This window comes from Anthonomus grandis, chromosome 8, assembly GCF_022605725.1.
Source record: "Anthonomus grandis grandis chromosome 8, icAntGran1.3, whole genome shotgun sequence".
NCBI classification, from domain to species: Eukaryota; Metazoa; Arthropoda; class Insecta; order Coleoptera; family Curculionidae; genus Anthonomus; species Anthonomus grandis.
Window position 1 is genome coordinate 3,258,365 of NC_065553.1, and position 12,005 is coordinate 3,270,369.

The following is a 12,005-nucleotide window of genomic DNA, read 5'->3' on the forward strand; positions in this document are numbered from 1 at the left end:
TACTTTCGATGTTGGTCACTCTGAACATTTTTAGTGTTGCAAACAAAAAATATATTAAATAACAATAATGAAGTTGACATTTGACGTGTGAGTATAGCGGATTGCCTAGTTTTTGACGATTTGTAAACGACTCTTGGGTATATCGTCTGGAACAGGCGCTGTATCTTTCTCCTTATTTAATACGTGATAATGTATCACCATCTTTATTTAAAGGTATTTGGTTCAGATTCTCAAAACCGAATTATTGTGAATTGTCCGTCTGTGTTGTTTATAATAGAATAATATATTGAGTTGTTGACAGAATAATATATTTTTTCTATATAAACCCTTTATAATTGCAAACCCTCATAAAATCATCTATATTTTGATTCTTATATATGGTTGTACCTATTAATGTGGAAACACTGTACATGGAAGGAAAGTAAAACTTGTAATAGTAAAAATCGAAAGAAAATAAGTGTTTTTAACTGAATTTGTTAAGTAAATACAAGCAAAAATTTATGTGAATATCATGATTTTCATGGTATTAGTATTTATAAGATTCAAGATTATCAGAATGATAAAACAAATATAAGTACCAGAAAAATCACAGATCTAACGCAACTATCTTAAATTCTTACCTATATGTAACTTTCTATTTTGTATTGTTGTAAACATAACCTCTCAAAAACTTTAATTGTTTTGTTTCCCTACAGTTGGCACAATTAAAATTTGTCAGAGTGACCAACATAGAAAGGACACAATCACGCAAAATGGCGGCCCCCTAGTAGTGGTCATTTACTTTTCATTGAATTGGCAGTCCAGGTATATTTATAAGTTCGTGGGCGGGGCGGAATAGTCTGCCACCCAAGATGGCCGATTCATTCGATTGTCTAATTTTTGACGTACATCAAATATGACAATAGTGACGTTAATGACATTTTAACTGTCGTATTTGACGATTGTCTTTTTTAACCTCTCTTTGGGTGGAAAAAAAGCCAAGCCTCATGATTTTCTTCCAATTTAAAGTTTTTAAGTAATTTTATAGCTTTTTGTAGTTTTTTTGAGTCCTGGGTTGATAAATTATTTTACAAACGTGCCAACGTCGAATCATCGTGCAACTACATAGAGCAGGAAACAGGTAAATTTCAATTATGACATTCCTAAGTGTTTTCTAATAATGTTTAGGTGCATCTTGGATGTATTATCATTTTTCAGGATTATAATACAATAGATTTAATCCTATTTTGGACATATCTATGTGACTGTTCTCAATTTAACTTTTTTTTTACAATTCAGTTTTAATTCTTGAACCTTCACTGGAAAATATCAGCTATTTCTTTTTCCTTGTCTTCATCTAGATTAAGATATTCATCCACATATCCTTTATGCACTAGATTGTATATTAGGAATTGCCCAGACAGTCACAGAAATCATAGATTTTCTTAATTTCCATTGAATCCATCCTTATAAAAATCTTGTCTGTCATGTCCGACTAAAAATGTCACCAATTATCGAGTTTGATCTAAACACTTTTCTGGTTCTTGGGTAGAAATGATATTCACATGGACTAGAAACACCTATTTGTTCAATTTAAAGAAAATAATGACACATCCAGATTGACATATCCTTCTCAAAAACTGATTTCCCTAATCAACTTAATCCACCTTAAGCTATGCACATTTATAGATAGCAGTGGTCATTTAGTCAATTTAGAGAAAAGGTTTTGGTTGGTTTATAAATATTTAAAGGATAAAATCAAAAGCCAACTTCAAAACCACAACGACAATCTTTAAGTTTTGGTCATTTTAGAAAATAGAAAGTTTTGACAATCTAAAATGCCTTCAAAATTTGAATTTGAATATCCTCATTTAATACTCATGATACACAATCAGAATAATTTTATTTTTTAACTTTTTAGCTAATGATACTAAGATTTTAGTATGTAATATCTTATTTTTTAAAATACCTAAATTATCTGAGATATTTTGATAGTAAATGCTATGCTCTTTACAGTCTCATTTTATTTACTGACCCATAATTAAAATCATGTTATAAAAATCATTTAAAGTATTATCAAGTATTATTATTAAGTTTACAAAATAGAATACAATAATACTAATAATAGTATTCTAGACAATACAATATGCTAGTATTCTATTCTGTAAACTTTGGTATTATTTAGAACCTTAATTGTAATCATAACTAATGTGATAATTAATACTTACTAATAATAAAGACATGTATTTTGGATCATTATGATGAAATACTTATTAGAAGATTTATTTTTAACCCAATTAAAATATAATATTGTATACACAGTACACTGTCTTAATATGTTTTCTTATGTTTCATGTTCCATACTTACTGGAGACAACCCCACTGACTTGTGACATCTTTACCCAATTGTGACTAACCAAAAATCAAAAGTCATATTTTGTTTTTATTTTCTTATACTAAAAAATTAAAATGGAAAAAACATGCATATTAACTTGTACATGTGTATTTGTGTTATATCTTGTCATATTAATTTATTTATTTACAATGAAAAGCCAGATTTTTTTCAAGAGATAGGTTCAGTTTCTGTCTTTATAAGAGTTTATATTTTGTTTTCCATAATATGTGGATATAGATTATTTTGTTACAATTGTATAGATGGTTAAAAAATATATATGTTTAATTTTTTATTTAGGTATGTTTGTTACATGTTTCTTAAAATGTTTTATACACTTATGGAAACAAAAAAAAGCAGATAATTTTTTTTGAAAATCCAGTAATTAGGATTTTCAGTTAAAATATGCTTTATACCTGCAACAATTCTATTTTTTACATAAAAAGATCTTATTAATACCATACTTACAGTTTGCAGTATTTAATTTAGAATATATTTTAACTTTTTTATGCATTTTAAAACCCTTTGTTAAATTTATTTTATTTCATCTTTAAATAAAATATTTAAAAGACAATTTAATTTTGTTTTTTTTTATTTAAAATTTGGTCCCATATCTATCCTGCCAATTTATAATTCTTGGTAAGTATCTATAGCTAAATATCTTAATAAGCATTGTCTTCAGAACCAAATTTAAATTAAATAATATTTTAGTTGATGTGTTAATTATTGATTTAAGTGATGAGGTATGTCTGAGATGCAATATTTTTATTTTTTTCTCAGCAAAATTAACGATTTTAATTAAATGTAGGTATTTCTAAATTGATAAGCATATTGTTTTTTTTTAATAAAATTCTATTTAAATATATCTCATCACTCGTCAGTTAACGCATCAACTTCTGCAAATTACTTGAAATTTAAATATCAGGCTTAAATTTCCCGCCACATGCCACCCAAGATGGTTGCCCCCGTCTCTGTCAACAACGTCAATAAAGCTGTCAGGCCTCTAGAGGTTAACGCTAGAGGTCTAAAGGTTAACGCTAGACCTCTAGCGTTAGCTACAGGGGGGGCAGCTGCCCCACTCTGGCGGCGCCCTTGTAACACCCTGTATGTTTCTTCAACGAAAATCACGACGAACGACTTTGTGTAGCGTTTCTACCGCGACACAAAGTGGCTCAAATCGACCACTCCGTCGCTCCACAGCGTGGCTCGTCTGTTCGGGCCCTAATGGAAACAGTAATGGCGGGAGATTTAAATACAGCAACTGGCGCCAAATTTGAAATTCATTCATAACGAGTTATATTTGCGTTATAAACTATATCTAATAGGATTAACAACATAAATGATACTACATATTAATGTTCCTAACCATATAATGTTTTTTAAAAATAACTAATTTACAAAATATTAACCTGAACAAATACTTATTCTTACAATCAATTGTTTTCACTAAGGTAATCTAAGATCTTGTTAATTCGTTCGCCTTCTATCTTAAATTTCTTCAAAATATCCTCATTTTTCTTAATCTGACTCTGTATATCTGCTCTAGTAAGTTTTAGTGCCTCAAAGTCAATAGGCCTTTGAAACTCTACTGATTTCTTTTCCAGAAAGACGAGGAGAGCCTGGAAATACTGACACAAGTCAAGCTCTTTTTTACTAGTGATAATTATTGCAACATCTTCTGAAGCAGCAAATGCTTCTTCATTATATTCCAAAGTTACATTTGTGTCACATAGCCACTTTAAAAGATTTTCATTTAATTGGAATGTTTTACTTAAATTAATGATTTTATCTATTTGACTCTTTAATTGCATTATTTCATTTTCTAAGCTTGCCAATGGTGGGTACTTGGGAAACTTCTTAATGAACTCTACTTTATCATTTTTAAGTTTTTTTCTCTTAGTGCAAATATCTTGGTCTGACATTTTAATCTGTTCGGTTATCTCTAGGCCACTCTCTCTGCTGCTTATCAATTTTTTCTTAAATTCCTCGAAAAGTTCACTGGTTATACTCTCGATGTACATGGTTTCCTTTTTTAAATTCTCTTCTTGAATTTTAATAGGCGACGAAATTTGATGGTTTCCTTTTATTTGGGATAAAGGCGTTTGACCATTTTGCCTTAAATGTTCAAAAATTACAAGTTGTGAAATCTTTAGCATAAAGAAAGCAAAATTAAACCCTCCTGGTGATATTAAGCTTGAAGCTTGACACTTTGGAATGTCTGTGTTTGGATAAACTGTATTTAAAGTATTTACATAAGCCAATAAATCATTTCTAAATTTCGGTTCTTCTTTAAGATCTGCAAAATACAATAGTATTATTGCAAAATTTTATTATCTCAGCTGTTTTTATAATACGCTTACCAATTAAAGGCCAGCTGGAGAAAATTTCCCCTGCTTTCACAGGATCCAGGATTTGCAGGAGGTAATAAATCACTTCATGAAAAGCTGCCTTGTTATTTTTTACAAACATATCCCTTCGGAACACTAAAGAGAATTTTTCTGTCATAGGATAAAATGCAGATAAAAGGGAGAGATTATCATATAAAGCTTCATGAATTTGGCTTTCTGTTTCTTTATAAAGTTTGAATTCCTCCATTGTCTACAAAAAAAGCTTGTTTAGCACATAAAAGTTTACTTAACGTACCTCATCATTATAAATAAAACCTTTACCAAACTAATTAAAGCATATAATGAGGCATTCCAAAAAATTTAATTAAATTGGTCTTAAAAGGAAAGAAAAACATGTTGGTAACCAAAAGTAAGGACAAGACAGTTGGCTCACTTTGAAATGGAGTCTAAATGTTACAAAGTGAGATATAAATCAGTGGAGAGAAGTCTTTTTTAATTATATATGAACTGAAAAACCTATTACCACCAAACTAATTTTATCATTAACACCTGTAGTCAATTTTTAACTGCAACCTGGGGTAATTTTGTATAATAATAGAAGAACTTGGAACTAAGGCATATTTGAAAAAAGAATGAGATGTTCCAGAAATATTATTAATTAAAAATTATAAATGTTTATGTGTTTGTTTGTTAAAGTATCAAAATAAATGAACCATGCAATGTCTTTATCCATACATAGAAAAAGATTTTAATGTAAAACAAAATAGTCCACATCAAGTAGTATGATTCTTTAATGATCTGCAATAGAAGAGGGAGAGATTGCTCTTCTTAAGGGAGTTTTATGATTTCTATAATACCCCAGAAAATTGAGCAGAGTATAAAAATAAAGTATTGTAAGGCAATAAAATCTGAAAAATTAAAAGCAAATGACAACATGATTAACACTGCTAAAAACCAAATGCAAACAATTTGAAACCTCATAAATAGTAAAAGAGGAAAGTCAAAAAAGAAACAAAAATCACCAAGCATAGACCTTAACACTTTTAGTGACTACTTTTCCACAATAGCTATTAATTTAAATAACAAGATGTAACTTTTAAATACTGATTCAACTGAAAATTGATGGGGACTAAATCTCTCCAAAACATTTACTTCCTGTTTTAATGAAGTTGCTGAATACAAGGTGTCAGAGATCACTAACAGCATAAAAAAATTAAAACAGCAAGGACATTTATGGGTTTAATGTATTGACCTTAAACGATAAATGTCAAAGTATATTGATACTAAAGTCAATTGGGTTAAAACTTGTTTCGATTGACAAAGCTTTTAAGGTACCTTTCTCAAAAAAACAGTAGTAATACCAGTTTTTCAAAAAAGACCAAACTACTTTCTCATATCTCTACTTTCTATTCTGTTGAAAGTGATGGAGAAGTGCATATTGACAGTCAAATTTCCTTATACTTTGAGAACACCAATTTATTTTCCTACTGCCAGTTTCGCTTTAAAGGGGGAAGAGGTATTGTCCAGGTTATCCTGGATAGTTCGACAATTATGAATGATTTTAAAGAGAAGTTTTTTTTTCTATATAACATAACTTAATTTTTTCAATTTGAGCAAGGCTTTGATTGTGTGATATACTCTTAAAAAAACTTGCTTACTACAATTTTAAACCTGAACGTATTGAAATATTTAAATTCTATCTGAAAAAAAGAAAACAACATGTGCTGAGGTACTGAGTTCACTGTGCTGTAAGTCCACTTTAGTCATTGGGCCTTAGCTTTTAATAAGCACTTTAATGTAGTCAGCAATAAAATTGCAAATTCAATAAATCTATTAAAAAACCTTAAAGACTGGGAAGGAAGTTCTTGTAATGGTGTTTCATTCTTTAATCCAGTCAAGCTGAACTTATGGGTTGCTGGCATGGGGTCATGCAGCTCAGGCATAACACATGTTTAAGTTGGAAAGACAGACCTAAGGATTGATTGGAAGGTTTTAAATACAGAGAAGATACTTAACAAATACTGACATTACCTGCACTTTACATTTTTGAGTGCCTCCTCTAAAAAAAAAAAAAGAATGTCAGATAATGTCATGTATGCAATGTATATAATCATAATACAAGACAGGCTAATAACTTACATACAGTGTGGCTCTTAATTGTCTCTCCTCCCCTCTTATATTTTTAATGTGTTTAAATAAAAATGTGAAATTTGGCTCACATCACTAAATACTGCTTTTTGGTCCCTAACTAATTTTTATATAAATGCATTCAAAAGATAAGAGGATTTTCTTACACTCAAAAAATATGAGACGTAGTTTGTTTTTTCTCTAAAGGTAGTTTTAACATAACTTCACCATACTCACATTCATATTTTTTAAGTAAACTACCACCAGACATAAAAGCACTACCAAGTGTATAATTTTGCAAGAACTTTAAAGAACTATGTGAGGGGCTGTTTTACAAGTTCATTCAATTTATGCAGGCAGACCTCTAATCAAATATTTTCAGATAATTTTAAATACCCTCAATGTTGTGTTATTAAATATTATTTAATTTTGAAATGTATGTCATCTTTTTATGATTGACTTTTAGTACTATTTTAATTTAAACTTAGTAGTAATCTTAGTAAATTTCAACCTTAGAAGTAAGGTGGTATGTCCTGTATTTCATTGTAAAATTTAATTATTTTTAGCATGAACAAAATTTATACTTTACTTAAAAGTAGGAGAAACAGCATTGGCAGACACATTGGTGGAACTTGAGTTTTTACAAGGTTCGGTTTTGGACCTATCTTGTTTCTAATATTCATCAATGACCGGGCCCATGTGATCCAGAGTCTGACTTTGCTGAAGATAAAAACCCAAAACTTTTCTCTTGTAGTAGCAGAGTGGAAGGCAGTGGGGGCCAAAAGAGGCCAAGAGCTTGGTATAATGCAAACAAACTCTAACTAAATCAGGAGAAAATGCAGCAAATTGCATTTACTCTCAAAGAAGTTCCTAGTAACCATATCCAGGATGACCAACAATGTAAAACTGGTACAACTGAACTCAAAACTGAAGTGGGATGTACACACTAGTATGTGGTAGACTGAGAAATGTAACTTAAACCACAAGGCAAAACAGTATTTTAAAATTACACTAAGGTCTTTATAGCTGACTTAATAGTAGAAAAACTTCTTATAATCATCACTAAAAATGTCAACATTATTTTGAATTTAATTATATTAGCTGCAAATATTAGGCAGGGGTCTAGTTGTCCGTTGTTGTTAGACAAATCAAGAATATAAAGAGTAACCAAATTTCTGGTGTTATAACAAGGGATACTAAATGGTAATTATTTGCAGGGCCATTTGGAGTTTTATACAAATATACCAGAAAAGAAATCACCTGATGTTCCTTCAAGGTATCCAAATTGTATCTGCTATATAAAAAAGATAAAGAAAGAAAGGCTTTGCAAAGAAAGACTATGAATTTTGTCAAGTGTTCAATATCAAAAGCACTGCAGAGAATTTGAATACTTTTTCAAATTTTAGACTTTAAGGTCCAAAATCTCAATGGGAGAATTTTTATAAAAAAAATGACATAGGGTTCAGAGAAGCATGATCAGAAAATTGTATTAAGGGTTCAAAACAATTCAATCAATAATTTTGAGATTATTGAGCAGGTATGTCCAATAAATAAATTTGATCTTCCAGGTGACCACTCATTTTAAAGTTGAAAATCTCAAAAGCTAATGGGAGTATTCTCATGAAACAAAAAGTGTAGGGTATAAAAAAGTTTTATTTTTGTGGTAATTGCATTTCAGACAAGAAAAGTCAAGAAATCAAATTTGCCCTAAAATGACTGGGAATTATAAAAATAGTTTTTTTTATGGAAAAGCCGTGATGTACATAATATTTTTCAAAAATATTTAGTCTATGTTTGTGTACAGACGCCATTGGTTAAACTTAAAAAAAATATCAAACATCAAAAAATAGCTGTCGATACTAAGAGGTGTGCTAAATTTCATAAACATATCTAGGCATATATTAAAGTTAGGGTGAAGAAACAATTTTTTTCCTAAGGTGTCAACATCTCATAGCTCAAAAAGGGGTTAATCTTATTCTGTAATACCCTGATATTTAGATTGGTGTATATACCCTCACCATACCCTCCTCCCACCCTCATAAAAAAAAGAAACTTATGTATGAAATTTTAAACAAAAATTAGGCCAAATGCATGAAACACAGAAAAGAGATTATTTCAATTATTCAAAAAATAATCCTGTAAGACATTAATAATGAAGACAAATTTCTAGAATGTGTGAAAATATATTGTGAAGTTATATGGAAACATAAAATTTGACTGCCGAGGTTTTTTATATATTTGTACTTGACATTTCAATTATTTTAAATACCTGGAAAATATAGAACAAATCATTTTTTTTATTAAAATTAAACTTTAATGTCTACAATGTTGACCCTCCTTACAATTGGATGTAGTTATGCATAACGCGACCAAGCGCCAAATTCGTTTTTTTGGTATTATTGTGTCATCTGACGGCCAAATACCATGTTTATCTACGAAAAAAATCTCGAGCGTTAGAAATCTATAGTTAAGGATATATTTTTAATTAAACTAAGCGCCAAACGGTTGATAACATTAGTTGAATTTTGCATAAAATGACTAAATGCCACGAAATTGCATAGGTCAATTAAACCCCATGATACTGGGCGCTTGGCTTAGTAATGCAAATAGCAGTTAAGTTCGTTCACGTGATCTGGCACCGAAAAATTAGGTAATATATCATGTGATATCTGTCAAATTTTGATCATTTTTCTCGCAGATGCAATTACCGAACTTACAGCTAGGAAATACCAACAGACGTTTCTTGAGTGATTTAATTTAAATTTTCAAAAAATGCTGACTGCCATTTTACTAAATCGCGCATATGAAATAAATTTAGAGGTAAGTAGATACCAAACTATCTACTGCTACTATGAAATCGAGCAGTAATAGACCTTTTTAGATAATCGTTAGTTGTTACAAAGAAACTCTAGTTTCATTTGAAGTTTTTCAAGGTATGCTATAGCTATGCAGTTGTAATTTGCTTAGCTTATTATGTTAGTAAATAAAGTGATTTAGTTTTACTGTAATTTTGTTGTTTCTTTTACTTTAAAATAAAAAGTGCTTTTACAGGATTTTCTAAAAGATCTGTAAGGGTTTTAAATAGTCACTTTTCATTTTAAGTCGGTGTTTCTAACAAAATTTTCAGCTGTTCATAAACTACCTTAATGAAAAATAGGGCTGTCAGTTGAAATATATAGTCTAAAAAGAAGATACATGGCATTGCATAAAAGCGCTATGCAACAAGTTTGGCGTGTGGTTCAATTTTGTAAAATAAAAAACCTAATAATAAGTAAAAAAGCATAACCAGACTAGGTGACATTTTTTATCATAACTTCTAAACTTTATTATTTTTTGCTAAAAGCTTACACTGTATAATTTAAAATAGTGTCTGGGATATAGCTTGCAAAAAAGGGATCTGTATTAGATTTTATTGATTTTTAAGGGCATTCAAAACTTAATTGTGTTTTCCCACAATTGTCATTCTGGCGCTTGGTCACGTTATGCATAACTACATCCAATTTATCTTTATGCTTGTTATGTGTATGTCCAAGGAAAATAAGAAAAGATTACTTTATAGGATAGGACATAAAAGCAGTGTTTTGTCATTTAAAGAAAACTCAAGCAAGATTTGAATTTACAGGATTATAATATTAACAAGCTTCCATGTAACATTAGGAGTTTGCTAACTGAAAAAAGTATTAAAAAACTTAATTCAATATCCATTCCCAGGAAGAGTTTATGAGGTGTGATACCAACAAGGTGATATTTAATATATGTATACCCTCGGTAATCTTTATATCATCCAAATGCTGCTATTAATGTGATTTTCTGAATCTCTTGGTGTATGTTATAACTGTGACCCAAAATTTTTAGAGCTGTTTGTAAATTTTAAATACAATTCAAATATGTATCTTTTTTAATCTATTAAATTTTAAGTTTGCCTTGACCAGCAAATTGTATATTTGAGATATCAATAAACTATTTGAATGTGAACTTTACCTTTGCTTTTTTCTAGTCTATAGAAATTTTCTAATAGAAAATATAAGGAATCTGGCAAAATGGAAAAATTGCAAAATAGATTAACGTACATGTTAGTTTAAATTCTATTTTTTTAAATCTCCTTATGATATTATCTGACAAATAAAATGACATCTGTCATACATGTCATTACCTAAGGGTCTCGATCCACTAATATAAATTTTTATGCTTTAAGGCTCGTCTCACAGAAGTGAAAAATAGCGGAACGGCGCGGAAAACTTAAAAAGGTTGGAATACCAAGAACCAATTACTCGATTATTTAAAATAAAACTTGAGCAAAACACGTTTACATAAATAAACACATACAAGCATAGCTCGTGTAATATTATTAAAAATATATGAAAAAGGTAATTTGTAAAGGTGGGTTCATAAATTCCGTACGGTATGTAAGATGTAAGCAGTAAGCTCCATGCAGTAAGGCTCGTGCGAATTCATAAATTAAAAACGTATAAGTGAAAAAACGTAGCAAAATTCATGGTGTCTTTCTTTCTGACTATTTTTCTCTGTCAAATATCAAATAAAAATTGTCAGGTCAGCTGTCAATGTCAACTTTTATTCTTTATTCTACTAGCCTACGATTTTGATTGGTTATATTCGCGAACATTGCCGATCACTTACGATTCCGTAAGAAGAATGACGAAAGAAATTAAATTGAAAATACCAGCTTTTCTCTTATATGATTGTGCTTGTATTTTTGCTAAATCGTTAACAGTTCTCTTTAATCTGGCTCTAAAACAAGAATGTTTCCCGAACCTCTGGAAGTCATCAAAGAGAATTCCAGTACACAAAAAAAATGATAAAAATCTTATCGAGAACTATCGGCCAATTACAATAATCAACAACTTTTCTAAATGTTTTGAACGTGTTCTTCATTCGGCCTTAGTTCCTTCAATGAGGGGTCTGATAGATCATCGTCAGCATGGATTTATGAAAGGTAGATCTACCACTACAAACTTAGTTTGTCTTACAGAACATATATCTGAGTCAATAAATGCCAGGTCACAGGTTGACGTTATTTATACAGACTTCTCGAAGGCTTTTGACCGTCTGGATCATGGTATTCTTCTAAATAATCTTGACCAAAACTACGGTTTTTCTTCTCACCTAATACACTTTTTTAGCTCTTATCTTACGGGTCG

At 30.1% G+C, this 12,005-nt stretch overlaps 1 protein-coding gene across 2 annotated transcripts; it reads right to left on the bottom strand.

Annotated features, from left to right (window-relative positions):
• Positions 1-3,723: 3,723 nt before the first annotated feature.
• On the bottom strand, positions 3,724-10,970 carry LOC126739852 (HAUS augmin-like complex subunit 6). 2 transcript variants are annotated; one of them, XM_050445669.1, is made up of 4 exons: positions 10,828-10,933; positions 6,751-6,778; positions 4,732-4,969; positions 3,724-4,667 (listed from the first exon to the last, which is right to left on the bottom strand). In XM_050445669.1, the coding sequence occupies exons 3-4, from the start codon at positions 4,964-4,966 to the stop codon at positions 3,805-3,807; spliced, it is 1,098 nt and encodes a 365-aa protein (XP_050301626.1). In that variant the 5' UTR covers positions 4,967-4,969; positions 6,751-6,778; positions 10,828-10,933; the 3' UTR covers positions 3,724-3,804. The 2 variants fall into 2 exon arrangements, with proteins under 2 accessions (XP_050301626.1, XP_050301627.1); XM_050445670.1 differs by lacking the exon at positions 6,751-6,778 and having other exon boundaries at positions 10,828-10,970.
• Positions 10,971-12,005: the final 1,035 nt, after the last annotated feature.